This window comes from Cenococcum geophilum (genome assembly GCF_001692895.1).
Source record: "Cenococcum geophilum 1.58 unplaced genomic scaffold K441scaffold_16, whole genome shotgun sequence".
NCBI classification, from domain to species: Eukaryota; Fungi; Ascomycota; class Dothideomycetes; order Gloniales; family Gloniaceae; genus Cenococcum; species Cenococcum geophilum.
Genome location: NW_027137574.1, coordinates 593744 through 615914, shown reverse-complemented (window position 1 = coordinate 615914; position 22171 = coordinate 593744). Strand labels below are relative to the sequence as shown.

At 49.6% G+C, this 22171-nt stretch overlaps 6 protein-coding genes across 6 annotated transcripts; 3 read left to right on the top strand and 3 right to left on the bottom strand.

The window, feature by feature from the left end:
* Positions 1-5133: 5133 nt before the first annotated feature.
* On the top strand, positions 5134-6444 carry K441DRAFT_429217 (uncharacterized protein; the record flags this gene model as incomplete). The annotated part of the gene is made up of 1 exon (XM_067641615.1): positions 5134-6444. A coding segment is annotated over one exon (1311 nt), but the record flags the coding sequence as incomplete, so codon positions are not given.
* A 1632-nt stretch (positions 6445-8076) lies between these two features.
* Positions 8077-12130, top strand: K441DRAFT_68656 (uncharacterized protein). Its single transcript, XM_067652004.1, has 5 exons — positions 8077-8208; positions 8323-8403; positions 8481-9562; positions 9611-9718; positions 9768-12130. Exons 2-5 carry the CDS (start codon positions 8343-8345, stop codon positions 11970-11972), a joined length of 3456 nt encoding a protein of 1151 aa, XP_067505071.1. The 5' UTR covers positions 8077-8208; positions 8323-8342; the 3' UTR covers positions 11973-12130.
* Positions 12131-12602: 472 nt separating this feature from the next.
* Positions 12603-14441, bottom strand: K441DRAFT_658275 (uncharacterized protein). Its single transcript, XM_067648315.1, has one exon. It carries the CDS (start codon positions 14230-14232, stop codon positions 12805-12807), a length of 1428 nt encoding a protein of 475 aa, XP_067505070.1. The 5' UTR covers positions 14233-14441; the 3' UTR covers positions 12603-12804.
* A 112-nt stretch (positions 14442-14553) lies between these two features.
* K441DRAFT_658274 (eukaryotic translation initiation factor 6) lies at positions 14554-16147 on the bottom strand. The gene is made up of 5 exons (XM_067648314.1): positions 15966-16147; positions 15821-15892; positions 15647-15733; positions 15122-15546; positions 14554-15041 (listed from the first exon to the last, which is right to left on the bottom strand). Exons 1-5 carry the CDS (start codon positions 15998-16000, stop codon positions 14920-14922), a joined length of 741 nt encoding a protein of 246 aa, XP_067505069.1. The 5' UTR covers positions 16001-16147; the 3' UTR covers positions 14554-14919.
* A 732-nt stretch (positions 16148-16879) lies between these two features.
* K441DRAFT_68596 (uncharacterized protein) lies at positions 16880-19548 on the bottom strand. The gene is made up of 4 exons (XM_067651939.1): positions 17890-19548; positions 17411-17826; positions 17150-17349; positions 16880-17087 (listed from the first exon to the last, which is right to left on the bottom strand). Exons 1-4 carry the CDS (start codon positions 19320-19322, stop codon positions 17082-17084), a joined length of 2055 nt encoding a protein of 684 aa, XP_067505068.1. The 5' UTR covers positions 19323-19548; the 3' UTR covers positions 16880-17081.
* A 756-nt stretch (positions 19549-20304) lies between these two features.
* Positions 20305-21940, top strand: K441DRAFT_608968 (Abi-domain-containing protein). The gene is made up of 4 exons (XM_067645492.1): positions 20305-20481; positions 20621-20667; positions 20785-21165; positions 21213-21940. Exons 1-4 carry the CDS (start codon positions 20427-20429, stop codon positions 21759-21761), a joined length of 1032 nt encoding a protein of 343 aa, XP_067505067.1. The 5' UTR covers positions 20305-20426; the 3' UTR covers positions 21762-21940.
* The last annotated feature ends 231 nt before the right edge of the window (positions 21941-22171 follow it).

The following is a 22171-nucleotide window of genomic DNA, read 5'->3' as shown; positions in this document are numbered from 1 at the left end:
TAGTAACGTTCCTTGCCCCGCTTATTATGCCTTATAAGTTATAGAAGTAAATAAATTTATAGAGAAGATAGAGGAACTACAACGGTTCCTTATTAATGAAATAATATAGGCCCAATCTATCTATAAAGCCGTAGCGAATAAGAAATAAACCCTAGCACCGGCTTACTAAATTAGTAACTTTATCTAGCTAGATACATCGGCAAAATATGGTACCCTACTAATGGCCTTAATGGTTGGTGGTTGACGCAATTGGCGCGTAGTTGAGGGCATTTGGCAACTCGACCGACTAGCCTATGTTGTGTTTTTTTAACACGCAGCCTGCGCGCAGTCTACGCGCAACCTGCGCGCAACCTACGCGAAACCTGCTAGTAATCTGCGCATTTGGCAACTATAATTATATTTACCTCTTTTATACTAATAGCATATTTTAAATAAATAAAAGCTACTTTAAGGCTATTTATAAGGCTAGTAAAATAAATATTATTTTAGATAATTTAATATAATATAGCAATGGTTCTCTTCTACCTATCTACCTATTAACTTACCTANCTACCTATCTACCTACNTACCTACATCGCCTACCTNTNTACATTGCCTACCTATCTACATCGCCTACCTATCTGCATTGCCTACCTGTCTACATCGCCTACCTGTCTACATCGCCTACCTATCTGCATCGCCTACCTGTTTATATTGCCTACCTATCTATATCGCCTACCTATCTGCATTGCCTACCTATCTACATCGCCTACCTATCTGCATCGCCTACCTATTTGCATCTACCTACCTATCTATATCTGCCTACCCGTTAGCATTTACTTACCTATCTGCATCTGCTTGCCTGTCTGCATCTAATTACCAGTCTGCATCTGCCTACCTGTTAGCATCTACCTACCCGTCAGCATCTCCCTGTTTGTGCCTACCTATCTGTGCTGCCTTAATTCGATCGATTGATTAAATCGTTTATAGTGTTCGCTGGCTAGTCGTTGTCGTCTGGCTCTGGCGACGGTCGTCTGGTTCTGGCGACGGTCGTCTAGTTCTGGTAACGGTCGTCTGGTTCTGGCGACGGTCGTCTAGCTCTGGCGACGGTCGTCTGGTTCTGGTAACGGTCGTCTAGTTCTAGCGATGGTCGTCTGGTTCTGGCGACGGTCGTCTCGTTCTGGCGACGGTCGTCTGGTTCTAGTAACGGTGTTCTAGTTCTGGCGACGGCGACGGTCGTCTGGTTCTGGTAACGGTCGTCTAGTTCTGGCGACGGTCCTCTGCTGGCTACCGTTCTGGTGCCTCCCTAGGTAGGGAGGATGTAAGGAAGGATGGATGGATAAAAAAAATAAGGTGGCTATATAGGAGAGGCTATCGGAAATATAGCGGGGACCCGATGCAGAGCTTCGTGTAGAGCCTCTGTACGCAGAGCTTCGCGCAGAGCCTCGTGCAGAGCTTCGTGCAGAGCCTCGTGCAGAGCCTCCGTACGCAGAGCTTCGCGCAGAGCCTCTGTACGTAGAGCTTCGGGCAGAGCCTCTGAGCTCTGTACGCAGAGCTTCGTGCAGAGCCTCTGTACGCAGAGCTTCGTGTAGAGCTCGTGTAGAGCCTTATGCAAAGGCTTCGTGTAGAGCTTCGTGCAGAACTTCGTGCAGAGCTGGAGCTTCGTGCAGAGCTTCGTGCAGAGCTTCGTCGTGCAGAGCTTCGTGCAGAGCTTCGTGCAGAGCTTCGTGCAGAGCTTCGTGCCAGAGCTTCGTGCAGAGCTTCGTGCAGAGCTTCGTGCAGAGCTCTTTACGTGCAGAGCTTCGTGCAGAGCTTCGTGCAGAGCCTCTGTACGCAGAGCTTCGTGTAGAGCTTCGTGTAGAGCCTTGTGCAGAGCCTCTAAGTAATAAAACTGTGTAAAAATTCATTTGCGTAATTAGCATATAACTTTACCTTAATTGCATGTCAAGGAATATACAGTTAGCTTTTAAAGTTGTTAAGTAGGTTAACTGCGTGTTATTTAACTTTTAAATATGTTAAGTAGGTTAACTACGTGTTAAGTTAGTTAAATTACATGTTAAGTAGTTAACTGCGTGTTAAGTTAGTTAAATTGCATATTAAGTAGGTTAACTGCGTGTTAAGTTAGTTAAATTGCATGTTAAGTAGGTTAACTGCGTGTTGAGTTAGTTAAATTGCATATTAAGTAGGTTAACTGCGTGTCAAGTTGGTCAAATTGCGTGTCAAGTTGGTTAATTGCGTGTCAAGTTGGTCAATTGCGTGTTAAGTTGGTCAAATTGCATGTCAATTACGCGAAACGCGAACACCAAAGTCAACTTAAATCTCATCCTGCGAATATTTTCCCGATGTATAAGAAACCTAAACACAAAATAACCTACTAAAAAACTTAATTAGAAGAACACTGGCCCTTATAAGATTGAGAAGGTTATTTCCTCTTACGCCTACTAACTAAAGCTCCCTAATACGGTTAAAATTTATCCTATATTCTATACGTTAGTCCTCCACCCTACTGCCCCTATATTAGATGCCCTACCTAAATAAATATAAGACCCCCCCCTACTAGTTAAAGTAGATAGTAAGAATAAGTACTTTGTTAAAAGAATTAATAATATTAAGTATAATAAACGGAAACGCTAGTATATATACCTTACAAAATAGAGAGGCTTTACTAAGCCCTTATAGGAACCCATTAACTCTATAAAACTTATATAAGCCGCAGAAGACTTTTATAAACTCCACCCAGAACTACTATAGCCCTATCTTGCAAAAGCTTAAGTTTAAAAGGGGGGTACTGTTACGGGACACCCCCGTAATACCTTGCACACATCCACCTATTTCTACCAACTTAGTAATTAGAGACTAACCGTAAAATAGCAATTTAACGGCAATCTGATGGCAATCTAACGGCAATCTATAGCATTCTGCTATATTCTGCTAAGTTCCACTAAATTCTGCTAAGTTCTGCTAGGACTATAACCTGAACCCTATTCTGCCCTATATACGTATTAACTAAGTAACTAAGTCAACGATATATACCCTTTCTTCCCGTTTCCTACCTTCTTTCCTTACACAACGTCTTGATCTCATTATACAGTTCATGTATATAGCTTAATAATATCTACTTTGCTATATATTATCGTCGCTTATACTTACTCCGTGACAATAACGGTATACTAATACCTCTTTAATATTTCTTTAAACCTCTTCTAGGACAAGCCTTTATAATCTCCCTACCACAAGGTAATAGCAATTAGGGGCCAACTATAAAAGGGGGGGGGGCAATATAAGGGATATTATTATAAACACCTCGGGTTGCCCTTAGGACAACCCCTGGACGCCCCTTAGATAGTCACCGGTCACGTACTAGAGGCACGTGCCCGTAGTATATAGTCTCCATAATCCCAAAGGCCTTACCTCCTTAAGGATTCGTCTCTCTCACCAATCTATCCTGTTCCTACAATCGTGCCTTATAGCCCCCAATCTACAAAGTCCCCTCACAGTACGTCCCACGTTCCCACGTTCCGCACTTGTAACGTAACTAGCCACATAACTCGGTTACCCCTCATCCCATGGCTCAATCGGTTCCAGCGCCTCCTATACTATCTCAACCAACCTATTCATGTCTCTTCTTAGTAGTTGCACTACTTCCGATATACAAGGGAGTGACATAAGCGGGCTGCCCGCCCTCCCTACAAGTTTTGGTGGCATTATAACCATATCGGCAGCATTTTAGCGGGACGCTACTATAATGCCACCAAAACTTGCAGGGAGGGCGGGCAGCCCGTTCATGTCACCCCCTTGTGAGGTCCGTAACATTAAGATCTAACTATAAGCGGCCGTTAAACACGGTATTAATCTTGGCATTATTGAGTGCTATGATCCTCGGAGGTGACTCCTTAATTAGGACTGAGTCGTGGCTATGCACACCAAAACAGCGTTAGTATTCCGTCAAGTTCAACGGCTAAAGGTCCCTAATCAAGGCTTCCGGGCTGTCGTCAACCAGTGGCCGGGCCCTCCCAGGACAAAGTGCGCTTTCGTTGGTGATCGTAAATCCCGTCAAACAGCCAGGCAGGTCATTGGATGCACGTCACTGCATCCCCGTGTTTTATTTTCTCGTTTCGCTCGCCTCTCACCTGTCAATTGCCTGTCAATTGCTTTCTAGAACACCGCCAACCGTCCCTCTCGCTGTCTTGAAAATAGCAACCTCCTGTTCCACTTGCCTCTATCACCGGCGCCTATGATATCGCCGCGATGATGACAACCCGAAGTCTTGCAGCGTCATAGGTCTTGTTAGTGCAAGTGGCAGACTACGCATCCATCCGACCAGCCACTCCTTCTCCGAATGCATGCCGCGCCTCCAGGATGTGCGCATCCACACCCCTGGAGTGCTCCACTACAAAACAATAGCCTAAGTCATGAAATCTAAATTTATTTGCTTGTGGGACCCCAACGAATGCTCCGCCTTTCGTTCCTTACTCCCACTCTTTTATCCATACACTCTCCCATTAATCTTCCCACTCTTTTCTCGCCGCTTATACATCGGTTCTGTGCACGAGTCCGGCATCTTGAATAGCCATCGCAGCTTGGGACGCTCCCAAGTGTACGCTGCTGCGCAAGCCACACTTGGGTCTCGGGAGTGTGAAACGTTCTCGTGGCCCCCGCAGCACTCGACCAAGTTGGCTCGTAAGATTTCACATATACCAACAAATCCACCTTCGCTTCTCGCACGCATTAAATCTCGCGCCAGACTTTCACCACACTACCAGCAACCCGTCACCAGGAATTGATGCCGCCTCCGTCCTAACTTCCCGTCGTGTCATCCCCACGAAAGAAACCACCAAACCACCACGGCGAGAAAACCATTGCCATGGTTGAGAAGGTCTCGTCTTCGTTGTAGGAATTAAGAGCTGGTGCGCACCTCACACTCGTTTTAGCCATTTGGTCCGCAAAGTACTCGTTCGTTTCTCGTGGTTGGCTGCAGGAACTGTCATTTTTGCACCTGTGCTCCCAATAATCGGGGCATCTATTTGACCAAACTTAAGACATCTCTTGCATCCCAGCTTATATCGGTGTCATCCTCGCAACTTTACATATATTCCCTTCACAGCCCCGTTTGGAGTCGCAGTCATGGCTATTGCAGGCAAGAGCAAGCTTGGGTCCCATCGTCCCTTCCTTTGTATCCTTGGCGTTATTGCTTGGGTCATCACCGCTGCCTCCACGGTGTTCGCGATCCTTGACTCAACCTCGTTATTTATCGCGAAGATCTCGTTTCGCGTAGTGGCGGTTGCCGCTGCCTCATTGGATGTGGTCTCGCTTTGCTGTATGGGGTTATTCTTCATACAGAACGTATGGAAAAGAGACAGAATCGGGCCTCAATCCTGGTATCGACGACGTTCTTTTGCCGTCGCCTGCATTCTTCCTTCTGCACTATCCCTTGCTGTATCGCTAGTCACACTTATCTTGATGAAGATAAATCTTAACGAGATTGCTCGCGCAGAGACTGGCAGTTGGACCGATCAGCTTGCTCCTAAGTTCGCAATATGGGCTCTGGAAGCTGTTAGTCAAGTTACATTCTACTCTTCAGGGCTCGTCGGTAGTCAAAGTTCGCAGGAGACTCGACAGGCGGTGCACGCTGCAGAATCAAGAGACGGGATGATCTCAGAAGTTCGAGAACCCACACCTCCGACACTCTTGGAAATTCTAACGCCGCTCTATACCCAGAAAGGCTCTTTAGGATCTCTCCCATCGCCGACCTTTTCAACTACTTCATCTCAGTCTCTTAAGTCCTGGCGAGAGTCGTTGCAGCAAGCTGTTCGTCCTGTCACATCTCAAACAAAACTAATTGGTCGGCATTCGTATGGCCGAGAATCCAAGAGCAGTCATTCCGATGCGCAATCGACTGATCTCACTTCCCAGCCAGATGGCTTTGACACGTGGGATACATCCAGCGTGGATTCTCAGGCCCGGGACACCATCATGCAATCAGGACCTTGCCGCGGCACAGTTCTGGAAACTATACCAGGAAGCCGCCCCGCCTCACCAGCACGTACTTTAGAAGGACCTTTCTCACTACTGTCTTCCGGGCGGAACTCACCCACGCTTTCCCTTCCTCCTAAGATCTACGCCGATTCATCTCGTCCACCGAGCCCGGCCCTCAGTGAAGCTCACATCCACCCTCTTTTTAGAACCGATAGCCCTACGCCGCCACCAGCCGCAACCCCTGGGACAATAGTTACAGCATCACCTTTGAGTGGGCAGGTCATAACCTGCCCTACCAGACCTTACAGCCGCATGCGCTCGAATAGCCGCACGCGCTCGAATAGCCGCACGGCAAGTTCCAGTCCTTTGATTAATTCGCAAGGCTTCCACGGTTCGTCATCACGGACGCCTTCACCCCCCAGTCGGGAAATGACTCCTCCCATACCTGATTTTATTTTGACCTCCTCCCCACGAAATAGTTATGGTGGAGAAAATGCACCACTTAAAATTAGTCTACATTCCGATGCAGGCTGGTGAAACAAGCTCTGATTTTTTTTTCTTCATAAATATCTCAGTATCACGTTGTTGAGTTGAATGTGTGTGACGATAGAAGGATTCAGGTCTAATGTATAGTCTGCGACTCTTTATGAGATACGATCATTTAAACGAGTCCAATGCTCGATACCCCCTCATTCCTTAGAATCATCTCCTTAGCTGCCTGCAGGGTTTGAAGAAAACCCTGGGCCTCTTTTGAACGTCTTTTTTGGCGTACGGGAAGCTGGCGCTGAGACAGGAAAACGATTACAAAGAAAATAGTTGAGATAAATATTAATTTCTTAAAATATATCCGTCCTGATGCAAACAGTAAAGTGTGCTCTGAACGTATTACTATTTGTGAACTAATTTGGCCTTATCGGGACTCTGGGTTATCATGCTCCTGGGCTGTTGCGATTCGTCGATATAAATTATGCACAAGTTCAGAATCCTCTCGGAGCCAGCGGTAAGCGATTCGATATTACGTTCTCCAGAATGTGTTTGTACGTCGCACTACCCTTAAAGATAACCAAATTGAAGACCTGAGTTCCTAGATTCGTTGGAACTCTCCTCTACCGGAGATGATCTGAATCAGGGATTAGGAGGAACGCTCCTGTAAAGGGGAAAAAAAAAAGATGTTTGTCTTGCGATATTCAGTCAACAGTAACAAGTCAAGATCACGGATTCGATTATCGCTCATAGCTATTATACAGTCGCAGATAGTCTTTGTTGAAATAGTTCGTGGTAGGACCAAAACCCCCAATGCTCCCTCTACATATTCTGCTTTGGGAAACCTTTACGCCAGCGGCTGCAGGCTCATTGTGGCTGGCTGGCTTGCCGGTATCAAGCATCACGGTTACTTCGGCTAGGAATTGCTTGCGTCGATTATAATTGCGACCAGTCGTCGGGGATTGTTTTGGAAATAGCTATTGTAGTGGGAAGATTGCAGTTAGATGCTATTGATAGAATTGAATAGATGGTGTCAGAAAGTGTGCCGTGGCAACAATTCCTTTGGCTTGACCAAGCCTTGTTGGATGACCGGGGTGCTCTCGTTTCGGACTAGCCGCACCAGACCAAACTCCAGAGCTGTCCATCAATACAATCACTCGCATCACTACGGTCCCATATACCCACAGCGACTTGGGCTGCTGGCTGCTCCTCGTCTTGTGCTTCCCTTCCTTTTGACTGGAGGCCAACCGTTGATCGTCTCGTCGTGTCCTCATTGCCACCATTGTCCTCCTTAGCCCCGGGTCGACGAGCATTTTATTGCTTCTTACCAGGGTGCCTCCTTCACCAACACAACCGCTTCAAAGAATTCAACTAACCACACCGTTCGAAATTCCCGGTATGTGGACGTATCTTGTCTTTACATCGGGATTATTGAACCTCTTCGCTTCATTCCTACCCTTATTGCATTGTCCGATCCCCGCAGAACAAATTCTAACACGGGACTAGCGGAACCAGCCAACACAGAGTCAGATCTGATTCGTGAGTGGCACTATTCCTCGTTCCTCTACTGATACATCCTCACGATCGGAGGTCTTTTAGCTTCGCTAGAGTCTGCGTTCGTAAATCGTTGTGCTTAATCGACTTGGGCTTTGCTTATACAGCGAGTAAACCTCGTTCCGCTGCTGACGCTTGCGGATATCCACAGATTATCAAGCAGTCTTCAAGTGTAGGGATTTTGCATTTCAGACGACTAGAAGTCGACATCTCATCGTAAGTTTCATTTGCGATATTGTTAATATTGTCAATATTCAGATTTCGGGATTGCCTAGTGTCTTTTAGACACGCATAATGGTCACGAGCAAGCTAATGAAGTCCTTGTTTAAGCCACATCGAACAATCGAAAAATGAAACGAAGGCGACATCACCCACGATCAGAGCCAAGCACATCACACAGCATCAAGTCAGGTATGTTTCCCCTCCTCGGCGGCCTTGCTGCTTGTCTCTATGGAGAAATTTCTGCTAAGCATGGCTTCACTTGGCAGCCACATCTCTGGAGACGAGGTTACGCAGGTCTAAGCGAGCAAGTAGTCCTACACCTGCGAAACTCTCTAGACTGCAACCATCAGAACCGCTGCATATGACAACGCGTGCTGCCTCACGAGCAGCTTCTCAAGCAACAAATTCCGTTGCTGGTTCTGTTGCTAGCGCAGATAGTCGACGCAGCTCTCTTGCTGAGGCCAGCCAGCAAGACGCGCATTACGACACGGAAAACGACCGACCCGCCAAGCGCAGCCGGGCATCAACAGAAACCGATTCATCTCCGGACGCTGTTTTTCAGTCTCCCGTGAACTCGGTGCAACCTGCAGAAGGCCTAAAGCCGGAATCGCGAGCAAGCTCAAATGAATTGAGGAGATCGACTAATGGAAGCCGATTATCCGACGCTTCCAATGACTCTGACCAAATCGACAACAGTGCCAACAGCGTCAACAGCGTCAACAGTATCAACAGTGTCAACAGCGTCAACAGTGTCAACAGTGTCAACAGTGAACCAAATGGCACTCTACTAAAGAAAAGCGAAAGCGATCTGTCAGAAAAGCGACCTCCAATCACACGTCGCGGCAGAAGACCAAAATTTGCATCAACAGAACCACCGCCTGATTCTACAGAGGCACCACCTGAATTAACAGATGCGACAACCGCGCCGGGGTCCCCGGAACCAAATCTGGAGAATGCCATCACCCAAGATCTCCAAAACGTATTGCCAACAACGAGCCAGGAGCCTGTCAAGATAGTAAAGCGACTTCCAGGACGACGGCGACAACCGCATTCTGACATTAACATAGAGGCTGACCTTCGCCGTCAACTTCAGCTCAAGACAGCATATCGCAGTGTGGTCAAAGCGTTAAAACCTTTGCTTGGCGAATTGGCCGAGAGAACCATCACCGGCCTAGAAAACGATCCAGGCTTCCACAAACGAAGTAATCAGTACCATGTGGTTAGCGCAGAACTCGATGACGGTCTAAAGCAAAGACTAGCTGTGCTGGACCACACGCGTGAGGAGAAGCTTGCCAGCCTTGACCGCATTCGAGAGGCCGAAGAACAAATTCAGAGGAAGCAATTTGAAGTATGTTTTGCGTCCCCGCCTAATAATAATAAAATTAACAATAAATAGTTAACTGTACGTAACTTGCAAGAGGATTTTTTCCTCAAGTGTCTGCATCGCCTTCTCCAGCTTGACCGGGAAGCGAAAGGCCAAGATGGCGTTGGGACTGATGATGAAGTGAGTTTCTGCCGCGGTGTAAATTTTGAACAGTCTGACGTGATATCAGGATTTTGTGGTACCCCCAAGACATGGTGTGCAGTATCCTGATAAATCAACGGGGCCTTTACCAGCCAAATTTGACTCTCGTAGTAGAGCATTTATTGAAACCAAAAGAATGTGGAAAGAGGCAGAACAGCGACGCGCTCTAGCAAAAGAACGAAAAGCGTTTTTGAAAGAGAACGCTGATTATGATGACTCTATTGAGAATCTTCCAGGAGGATTTGCAGCTTTCACTGGCCCCGACCGAGAGTACGCAGATGCGTCATACAACGTCGAAACTCTAGCCAAAGCGGCGAAGCTAGTGGAACGCGCAGCAGCAGAGAAAGCAAGAATTAAAGTCATTCCAAATTCCGAAGCTACCGCACTGCTTATGCTTGCTTCATTATCTGAGGAGGCCCCTCCTGCGACGCCGATTGAGAAAAATGGAAAAGGGAAGAGACCGGCTACTTCTACGACTACGACTCCTTCCAGGAAAGCTGGGAATATTTCACCAACTTCGCCTTATGGACCACCTTCAGCGACTTCAACGGCCATGTCTTTGGAGACGGCGAATAGTAGCCCTGCCAAACCATCTGAAACAGTGGAAATCCCGATCCAGGCCCCTCCTACTATGGATACGAATGGCGTCGGAATGCCTAATGGGAATGAAGTGATCAAGAGCGAGGTGCCGGCCAAATCGTACTCAAACAAGATAACTGACTTACTGAACAACGAACATGATGACCCTGGACAACGAATGCGTGGAATGAGGCCTGCAGCATTGAATTACGACTCACAGCCTCCTGCCAATGCCCCTGTAAACGCAGATCCCTCGACACAGTCCTCTCTTAATGGAGCTTTGAGGAGAGACTTTACAGATGATCGCGGACAAGAAGAAAGGTACGGACATACCGCTGAACAAAAGCCAGTGACCGCTTCCACCGAGGTAGGCCGGTTACTGGACAGGCCTCCACCGGGTGGCCAATTTTTGTCAAATTCCAGGCTAGCCGGTCGGAGAGGGTCTAGAGAAATGACTCCGGAAAAGAAACAATTTTCAAGGCTACGTCAAATTTTAGATCCCAACAGACACACGACCCCGGATAGAGTTACAGACAGAGCAGGCAGCGAGAGCACATCAGATACCTCCAATGCTAGACGAGGTAGTACAGAAAAACCTCATATGGGCCCTCCACCCTCTCGAATTATGATTCCTCATGAACGGAGTGGAAGTGGCTCTCGCCGCTTGTCAGGAGGTCATAGTGCTGTATCTCCATCAACTGGACATTTCCCAATTTCTCAGTCTTCAGTTGATCAGCACGGACAACACGGACAACACGGACAACACGCACAGCATGGACATAATGGACGTCCTAGTTCCATGGAACATGGGCATCGCCCACTGTGGGAAGATAACAGAAGGCCAAGTGGGCCTGGCCCTGCTCCGTCGCAGCACCCTCCACAAGCGCACACCCCGCAAACGCATCCTCCACCAACGCATCCTCCACAAGCGCACCCTCCACATGTCTCTCCATATGGCCCACCACCTCAGGGTTACGCGCCTGATTATAATGGCCAAGCGCGGCCACCACCCCAAGCTGGCCCACAACTCCCTCCCTTCGTTCAGACACCATATAGATATCAGTTCGCGCACTACGACTCCCAAGGTCATCAATATTCAAGGCCTCCTCCTGTCAGCGGTAGCTACGGTCCACCACACCAACAAGGCCCTCCGCACCAGCAGGGTCCTCCGCCGCATCAACAGGGTCCTCCACAGCATCAGCAGGGCCCTCCTTCCACCCACCAAAGCCCTTATCCACCCCAACCGCCTCCGCAACATAACCAACCCTTCGTCACCACTGGCCCGACATCATACAATATATACCAACACCAGCCTCCGCAAGGGTACCTGCCACCACCTCCGCACCCCCCACCATTGCAGTATCCGCCGCTTAAATACTCCCAATATGGCGGTCAGCCCATCTTGCCCGCAAACATGGACCCGCGCAATGCTCAACCAGCCCCGCCGTACGGCCAGCCCCCACACCCTCCCGCATTTTCCCAGCAGCCGCCGTCGCAGCAGCAGAAACCGCCGTACGAGCATGCGCCTCCGCCTGGCCCGCAGCAGAACCCGCAGCCGGAGAACCAGCCGAAGCGGAGGCAGCGGAACTATCCAGCGATTGCAGGGAGCGAGTTCAGGAGCTACACGGGCCCAAGCCAGAAGCGGCGGACGTGAGGTCGTAGGATTTTTGAGATCTGGCGAGAAGCTCGGTTTCCAGACTAGCGATATCGGGGGTTTTGATGTGGGGTTGTACGTTTGTAGATACACAGTTTCCCATTTTTATCCTTCTTCCTTTGTTTTCTTTTTTGGGGAGTGTCCGCAGCTGTGCAAGTATTACGCCTATCGCTTTCCCATTCTTCGTTGACGGGGAAAAGCGCGGGGGCTACGCATTTGTTCATCCTTTTGGATCGGAGTCCGGCGTTTCCTTGCTTCCCCTCTCCTTTCCCTCTCTCTTACTTGCTCAAAGGCGGGATTTACGGATGATATTTCTCTACCAGTTTTTCCCGCATTTTGGTGCCGAATATTTTTCGCGCGGAACGTGCTGTCGTTTATCTTTCCTACCTGCTTGCTTACTTTGCTCTGCTTTCTTTCCAATTTTAGTTCGTGTGTGTTTCCTTTGTGCGAGGAATGGGCTTCTAGGTCTTTCGTGAGCTGCACTGCTTATGTTCTGTGATTCAGACTGAAGTGAAGAAAGAAAAAAAGGGCGGACGGGTAAAACAGGGGGCGATACCCGAACAACAGGTTGTATCATAGACATAGTTTTCGTAATTGTTGAATTCCAGAACTTTTTCACTATAGAGATTTGGTGTTTGATGGGTGAGTGTTGTTTGCGGTTTAAGGCGGGCAAGACCACGCCGTTTGCTGCTTGTCCGATCTATCTACCTATATATCTATGCGTGAATTGATTCAATGACAGCCCAGTCTACCCAGGAGCACTTCCGCGGGCACGACTACCTCCACTCCACAACTCTGAACTCCCATCCCTTCTCCCCCTTTCCTCTCAACCCTAAACCTTCCGCCTCACCCTCGGCGTCGGCGTCCACTCCCTCCTCAACCCACCCGCACCCCCCGCCTCCCCTCCCGTCCCCTTCCCACCCCCAAACGCACCTCCTCCCTCTCTCGGCGTCCCCACTCGCTCAAACAGCTTCTGCGCCGCAGGCGTCAAGCCCCCCTTCCCCCTCGCACCAGGCGCACTCACAAACCTCGGCGTCTCCGCCCCCTTCCCTCCACCCAACCCTCCAACACCCTCCCCTTTCCTCTTCCCACCCCCCATCTTCTCCACCATCCTTAAATGCAACCGCTCCCTGCGCCCCGCCTCCCGGATCCGAAACGGGCTCCCCGCATCCGCGTCGCCGCCGCCGCCAGCAAACCTTGCCAGTAGGTCCGTCGGCGCGGGTTGAGGGTCCGGCTCTGGGTCTGGATCGGCGTCCACGAAGGCGTACCCGTTCACGCGCGGAGTTGCGCTGCCGTCGTAGCCGGGCTCGGAGGCGGTCGGGCGCGGGCGGCCGGCGATGGCGGCGTTGACGGCGGAGAGGGTTGGGGAGGGGGGCGCGGAGGGGTCGGTGGAGCTGGTGGTGGCGGGAGGTGGGAGGCGGGTGTTGTCGTAGATGACGGCGCGGGGAGGGGCGGTCGAGGAGGAGGTGGAGGCAGAATTCGTGGTGGAAGGGGCGGGGCAGGGCGGGTCGACGGAGTCTGGGATGAACATGAGGGCGTTGCGGGGAGCTATGGGCGCGGTGTTGGGCTGGGCCGGGCGGGCATCGAGGTCGGCGGAGGGGCGGGGGGCGAGGGCTTTTGTAGATTGGGAGGAGGTGAGAAGGCGGGCTTCGCGCTCGCGGTGGGCGAGCTGGCGCGCCGATGGGATCTTGTTCCCCGCATGCAGCCAGGCGTACTTCTCGGCCTTCTTCGCGTTCTGCTTGTCCAACAGCGCGTTGAAGCTCTCATTGTCCTCGGACGTATACTTCGCCTGGAACGCCGAGAGGCTGAGGTTCAGGTCGACTTGCTCTTGCTTCGGCGCCGGTGTTGAGCTGGTCGAGGAGTCGGCGACCGATAGGGGCGTCTCGGCGCCGCTCCAATCTCGCGGCGTCTCTTCTCCTCCTCTAGCTCCTACCATGGGCGTCATGCTGGTGCCTCGTCGCCCGCGCACTCGCCGCCCGTCGGGGCCTGGAGTCATGACCTGTGTCAACTTACGCCCGGCCTCGGCGATCCAGGCGTTGTCCTGCGATTCCAGCGCATCGAGGTATTCTTGCTGCGTCTGGGTTTCTAGCAGGCCGGGGAAGAAGTCGCGCGCGATGATGTGGGAGAGTGCGTCTGTGTAGGTGTCTTCGTCCAGCACTTTTGCAGGGCGCTTTATTCGTTTAGGTGCAGGTGGCGGGGGCATGAGCGCTGTATCGGAGGAGCGCTTCGTCAGCGCTTGGGAGGATTGAGAGGATTCCATAGTGGGGGTGTATGTTTAACTCCGGTGGAGTGGGAGAGAGCCTGTAGTGGGTTTCTAAACAGGTCCGGTGGGAGGATTTAAAGCGTCATCGTATGGTGAAACAGAACCCTGAATGGACTCTCAGAAGGGCAGCCGAATGCTCATTGTAATTTCCCAAGTATAAGACGGCAAGGAGAGGTTGGGAAAAAGAAAAGAAAGGCACTGATAGTTGGACAGTGGTGAAAGAGCATAACATTTCGATATGTAATACGCCAAGCTTTAATATTGATCATCCTTCACCGCCTTCAGCCCGATTAGATATGATTCAATATGATTCATTATGACCAGCTTCTGATGCCTTCCTGATGTTATGTTTATAACTCCATAATAGACAATATGCACCGGAGTCTGTCCATTTTAGTCACAGAGCTATTCCATATCCTGCCAAAATGTCCTGGAGTGCCCCACGAAAGGTTTGATACTGTATTTGTCGCCATATTAAAGCAGAATTAGGTGTTAAACGGGATACACTTGATGAGAGTAAAATCTGCAGAGCGTTGTGGCATTTGTGTCGTTGTTTCCACAAGATTAAAGCTATGAATACTTTTCTAGCCTTGCATCCCCAGACGCCATGCGCCATCCACCATCCAAGCCATCTACCATGAAACATATAAACTCATGCCACCCATTTCTTCAAAAAGACTCACTTCAGTAGAATGATTCCACCATGGTGTCCTTATTTGTAGTATTGATATGGCTGGGTCCCATGCCTTCGCCGAGCCTGAAGACGGACTCGACGACTGAGAGTTCTGTTGCAGTAGTGTCTAGGCCTAATATCATCGTGTTAGCAAATGATGCGAATACTGAAGCGTCCAATGCGGAAAATGCTTTAAAGGGAAATTGAACATACCCGTCACAGCCATCCAATCATTTACCACCATTCCTGCGCCCACAACCGAACTGCCTCTGTTTACACTCCCTGCTACCAATGGGACCTGGAGCAAACTCGAAAGCTCGTCCTGATCCTGGATAGATGTCTTCGGATGCACGATACCGCCCTGATTGCTAAGCGCCATATAAGAGCCCGTGAGAACATTATCCGCAATCGTCTGCCGGAAAACCTCAACGCCTAGCACATCTGCTATTATCTCCTCCGTCTCACGCTCGATATCCGGATGTACGAGAGCTACATGGTCGTTGCAACAGATGACGTTTCCTAGGGCCGAGAGCCGCTCCTCTATCCGCTGGATCTTCACTTCATCTGGTATTGAATTCCGTAGGTGCTGGAGCTCTTGGTCGGTCGTGGAGGTTGGGACGAGTAGGCCCTTGCGATTGCTGTAGCATATGTTTTAGCACTTTGGATTCTCCAAATAGCCCTCCGACGTCTCGCAAGACGGAATGAAATGTTTTGGGTTTGGTCCGGGGGATTCCTTACCCAGCTGTCAATCTCCCCACTATCCTCGTCCCCGCAATTGTGGCATGGCAAATCGGTATAACATCTTGAAGCTCTGCCTCGAAAACGCTGTGCAATGCAGATCACATTAGCTTTTCTTCCCCCCTTCAATTTTCACATGCAGCTAAGCCTTAACTGCGAAAGGGAACACCGCACCTATAGAAGTTCTCAGATGCGCCGACTGCTACAAGCGCATAGGAATTTGTAAGAGTAGAGAACACGCCAACTCTGTACCGCGAGCAAAAGTTAGAGATTTTTCTTGTGTTGGATAACGTGGGGATGGCGGGGCAGATGATCCTACTCGTTGGAATTCTCAAATTGTGCACGGACAGCCATGGTGGATTATTTTCGGATTTTCGGGGGAAGTACACGGAGGCCTAGGTATAAAATAGGTACTAGGGTATTAGCCTGGATTGTTTGCGAGGAGTGAGTGGAAGTGTTTGGGGGCGAAAAAGCTGTGCGGATGCTAGAGCTTATGAGGGCGACGTCAGTAGAGCTTTGGGCTTAGTGCCAAGCAGGAGCGCGAAAATAGATCTTCGACTCATACCCAAGTTTGAGGCGGAGGCGAAGCACTGATTTCATGCGAGGATGACTGTTTAATGTACTCAGTCATCAAGCAAGCACTTCGGGAAACAGATCAACGTTGCCTGTACTTGCAAAGCATTCTCAGGCCGTCTCCACTACCTTTCAGACGTGTTCATTACATCCGTCTACTTAGAGTTTGAGCGAACTTCATATGATGTTTGAGATTCAGGATGAGAAGTAAAATCGTTGATTTGTCAACCTCCATGGCGGAGGTTGCAATGCTACTAAACTCATTGATAGGGTTTAAGCTTTCATTTACAAAGAGACTACATGTTTCCAGCGTGATGAAGATGTCCAATTTGAGTAGATGCTCGCTCCCTTGCTTTCACAGCATGCAACGCAGATTGAATGGTGAAAAAATCCAGACAACACAAGAAAAACCAAAAGATGTTGGGCTAATATTAAAAGCCTCTCATGAAGGCTTTTAAAGCATCAAAACTCCCGCTATGCGATACGCTTGCAAAAGCCCCCGCCAGAAATGAGAAAATTCGCAACGCTTGCATCCGACATGAAGGTTTTAACATATTCTAGATTCCGTAGCACTCGTGACGATCAATCGATTCGTCATCTATGCCATTCAGTCGTGGCAAAACTTAAAAATAGAGAGCATTATTAGGAGACATGGGTGGTGCATAAATCGTGCGTAGATGGCATTCGTGAGATAGAAGAAATCGAAGGAGGTAGGAGAAAGAGCGAAAAGGAGTGACGCCCATTGAGATATGGATGAAGTTATGATATGATAAGGAACGTGGTGTGTGATATCGTAAATGGTGTTTAGGAGCATGCTCACAAGATGCTCGGGGTGATCATTTCATGCGTGACGCCAACACGGCTAACACTATCTATAGTGAAATGATATTAGTCTTCAATTGTTCGTCCACTTGGAGAACACAAACTTACTATTACTCCAATGAGTAAGATACCAACAGCAGACATTATTCGGTTTAAATTCCGCCACCACAGAGCTTTGTGATAACGCTTTTCGTCAATATGACCGACCTGTCGAGTAAAGGCCCGTTCCACGTCTGCCTGACTGGGTGTCGCTTCCTTCGACAGTTCCGGGTTCATAGGCAAAGGAAGAAACGCGGCAATCATCCATGCTGTGATAGGTGTAAGTGGAGCTCCTCGAGTTTAATTGATTCTGAAGTTTGACTAGCTTACCAAAAGGAAAAATGAAGCCTAAACAAAAAAGCAAGATTTGTCTATTCTGACGGCTGAAAAACAAGCCGCCGAAGGGCTCATTGAAAGATGGCGCTCGCCATGCGCTCAATCGAGCGGCACTCCTCTTGTCTCGTCCCAGTCGTGGTGTGAAAGGTGAGGAGATATTACGTAGAGGCCCGATAACATGGATATCCTGCTCAATGGGAGCATCAGATATCACCATCGAGTCTGTGACAGGTTGTGGGAGATGTTGGTGCGGTCGATTCCGTGGTCTATAGATGCTCAAAGGGAAATTTCCTTCCGAAGGAGTTACGGTACGGCCACTTTGCGCCGTGGGGACTCGAATACTCTCTGATCCATCTGTCGTGGACTCTGGAGCTCCAAGGGAAGTACGTTCCCCTCGTCGATAGTAGACCCTTTGGAACTTGTTAGCTGACTTGGATTTTCTATGGCATTGCGGAGCTCATAGGGGTAAATACCTGGCCCATGCTGGGATTGTACTGGCTATAAAATTTGCAAAATCTGACTGAGACGAGCCCGGCCGTGCATCACTATTATTCCTGCTCAAATAACCTGATCTTTGTTGTTTCAGCGGAGGCGATTGGAGCGGTGAAACTGTGTCCTGGTGTTCGTCAGAGTCCCTCCCATCCGGAGACCGGAGAGCGGGTGAAAATAGAGGTAAGGGTACCGACACAGACGAATCCGTGGGCTCAGAAGACGAATTGACACCATCTGAGGACGCGATACTCGCAATTGTCTGCCTTCTCGGTAGCTGCCCGCTTGGCCCAGATACCTCGGTAATTGACTGAGAACCACGTATAGACTGTGACCCACGCTCAGACTCCGAAGGTATTGTGGAAAGCTGGGAGCTCCACTGGTGTACTACTTGTGAGGAACGGTTGTTCATTCGGGCAGGATTTTTAGGCAGTACACGCGACTCTGCCCATAAGCCACTTGCCGATGGCGGCCGAACGATGGGAAACTGGATTCTGGCTCCGTTCTCGAGAGTAACCTGGCGAGCGGCATGTGTAGATGATGGTGGACTTGATGATGACCTGGGCCGCTCGCTGGAGGTGCAGGAGTACGCCAAGGATTCTGTGGGGTTTTTCAGGATTGGTTTTACTGGTAATTTTCCCGTAGATGAAGCCTGCTTCTTCTTTCTATGATTAGAACTGGCCGAGGGGCAACGTTTATGGCTCTTCGGTGGAGGTACTGGAGGATTAGAGGTGGAAGAGCCACTTCGATAGTTGTGCTTGCGGAGGGTGAGGGTATCTGACGGTGCTGACGACGCTGACGATGCTGACGACGCCAGAGACGCTGCAGATGCTTTCGGTGTTAATGCGTGACCAGCGGACGAATCTGAAGGAATGACAGCCCGAATGGTTGGACGTTTCGCTCGGGGAAGTCCCTCCTCAAGTACTTTCAACGTCCCTGCACTTTCATTTTCGTATGGGGTGGGCGATGACCGGGGTGTCGTGCCTTGTGAGAATCGACTGGATGTGGAGGGGAAAGGAGAGCTGTTGACGATAGTGTCTGCATCTGAAATGCTAGTTGACGTCGAGTGTCGATTTGCTTTCCAGGGTTGTAAGGGCCTCGGGACGAGGGTATCGATAGGTTTAGAGTTTAACACCGCATTGGTGCCAGTGTTGCGATCTGAAACACGAAAACCCCTGTCCTCGAACGTATACCCAGGCGCATTTCGAGGAGGAAGTATTTGGGAGGGATGGCTCGGGAACGGGGTTTTCGAATAGATCTGTGCGTCCGGCTGGTCCACTATGCGGATTGTTGGGCCGCCATACTTATTGGTTTGTGAGTTTGACCGTTCGTGCAGTGGCCGTCTTCTTGGAGAAGAGTTTGAGGAGTGCGGTGAATGCGAACGCGAATTCGAATTGGGGTCTGCTGATGAAGACATGTCGAAATATGGAGAAAAAAAACTGAATACAGGTCGTGTATATATTCAGAGGACTTCAGAGATTTCAGGTCGCTGGAGACATTAAATTAAGAAATAAGTGTCAAAACGAGAGACTTTGAATAATGGACAGAAATAGTAGTCGTAAAGAGTGACAAGAAACGTTAGACAGGCATGCCAAAGGAGTGACAATTTGGCCTACAGAGGCATTAAAAGTTGTAAAGGATTGGAAAAGAGGTGAGGAAAGGTGGGCGACTGTTAAAACTCAGGAGGACAGCTGGTAAAAGCTGAGCTGATGCACGATGCAGGATAGCTGCACCTCGCGAATGCAGGTGCCGAAGCTCCAATGCCAACCCGGCCAATTCAGGTACCCGCAAAAGCGCACAGCACAGACCCAGAGTGCGGCGTGAAGTTGAAGCGCAGTAGCCAGAGGGAATTCTGGAATTTCGCGGTTTTATGAATTTAGGGATTTCGATACGAACACCCGAGGGAAGGAGTTGGCCCTTTTCTTCAGCCCAGGAGCCCCTCAGGGATCTTTTTCTCTATCTCTGCAAGCCCTCGGACCAGCCGATTGCGCACTCGCGATTCCGTCACTCTATCGATACTCGATAACCAAAAGGCGGATCGGAAACGCGCGTTGGTCGACTGTCGCGCGCTGGGGAAATGAGGATTTAATTTTACGAGCCTATCCCTGGCCAGTTGCGTTAATCTTTGGGCACCAGACACACCGTTGCCATCGATGGGGCTGCTCACTGGCCCTAGCGACCGCTGGTGGTGGCTAGCGGTCAACGGCCTGAAGGGAACTCCCAGGCAAAGCCAGGGGTTCGCCTCCCGTGGCGGGATAGCGCGTGAACGATTGACCTACTTGGCGCGTTTGTCAAGTTTATCCAGTTTGTCGAGTTTGCCAAGTTTGTCCGGTTTGTCTGGTTTGGCCTGCCACCCTGCCACTGCTGTTGTGCGAGGCTGAAACCGTGCCTGTTGTTGATCGAATTCCAATGCTACAGCTACCCCTCAGGGAAGCCTTATCACCCGTCTCTTATATATCAACCTACGACGCGGACACTGTCTGCCCGTACAATCACGCGCTGTAAACAACTACCGCGTACAATGGCGCCTATCGGCCTGCTCCACCGTCTAAAGATCTACTACACCAAAGAGCCTGGTACGTCGTGATCCACTGGCTGCCATTGTCCCTCCTCCGAAACACCAAGACGCACAGTCCGCCCCTCGTACTGTACCCCAATTCCCACATGTCGCAATCGCCGTTAGATGTTCTTTAGCTCACTTGACATGTTCTTTAGCCCAGAAAGCACCAGCCATTTCTCCCAGATCTGCGGTTCTTCTGTCGGTGCGTCCTGCTCTATCATTCATGCTCGCAACCCGCCCGCCCCACCGTTAGCAGGATCTACCTATTAGGTAGCATGAATAACAAAAGCCAGGGGAAATACTGACTCCTTAGCTGCAGATTCTCTTCACTCTTATCTACGTCGTCCCATTCTATCTCTCCTCCGCCACCAGACCTTCTCCTCAGCTGTCTCGAGACGCTCCCTCTTCAATACGCGCTAGGATACGCGCAGTCACCCTTTCATGCCCCCTAAGTGCACTCATTGCCATATACGTCATTGTCCAGTGGGGTGATGCTTCTCCTGCAGAGACTCTGAAGCTCCTAGGCTGGTGGCCAGTCTCTTTTGTCGACATCGGAAAGACCCTGCTACTTGTAGCAATCCTATTTGCTGGTCCACTTTTTGAGGCTGGCATAGTCGAAGGCGGATGGAAGGACTGGATGCGAGGCACTCACGTCCATGAAGTCCTCAGCAGTTGGATGGGCTATAGGAATTTTGTTGCTGTTAGTTCTCATCCTCTTGCAGAAAAGACAAGGCTAACGACCGATAGGGACCAATCACAGAAGAACTGATCTGGCGCTCCTTGGTGATCCCCCTTCATCTATTAGCTAAGTTTTCGCCAACCAAGATCATCTTCGTCACTCCGCTCTACTTTGGAATCGCTCATGTTCACCATTACTATGAATTCAGACTCACCCATCCACACACACCTACCTTACCAGCTGTGATGCGCTCGTTCTTCCAGTTCACCTACACTTCATTGTTCGGGTTCTTCGCCGCTTTTGTCTTCCTCAGGACTGGAAATATTTTCGCCATCTTCCTAGCTCACAGCTTCTGTAATTGGATGGGTCTTCCACGGTTCTGGGGCAGGGTCAGAGCCCATGATGGACCACCAGCCAAATCAAACGACGTTGGGAAAAAAGAGGACGGAGAAGGACCAAATAAAGGTGCACCGGTAGACGATGGCAGTCTGCCTCTTTCCTGGACGATCGCCTATTACGTGCTCCTCGTCAGCGGCGCAGTAGGATTTTATCTTCAGCTTTATCCACTGACAGAAAGCGTGTATGCCCTACCTGTCTATCAGGGAAGCCTAAAATGAGAGACATCTCTAACAAAGTAACGGATGATCATTAGAACATCTTTGGACTTAGTTGGCGTATTCCATAGTAGTAGACCTAAGGAGTAGATTATTTTTTGAACTAGTTTCGATTAAGACTTCATAGAGCTTTACACCAAGGAAAAGTAGCATCCCATGCGCTGCTGAGAAAGGTGCCACACGAAGGGTTACTGGTTGAATCCTCACCATGCCATGTTGTTTGTGAGCTTCTAAAGTACTTCACCATTCACGAAAGAATAACTTTGACTACCAAAAATTGATTGGACGTGTCAATAGCGACTGGGATAAGCATCCTTAACCCTCTGATATTCTCCCCTTACCATTTATTTACGTCGGCCAATCAATCCAACCATGAACTTAACCAATAGAATATCTCTCACATTTCAACCACG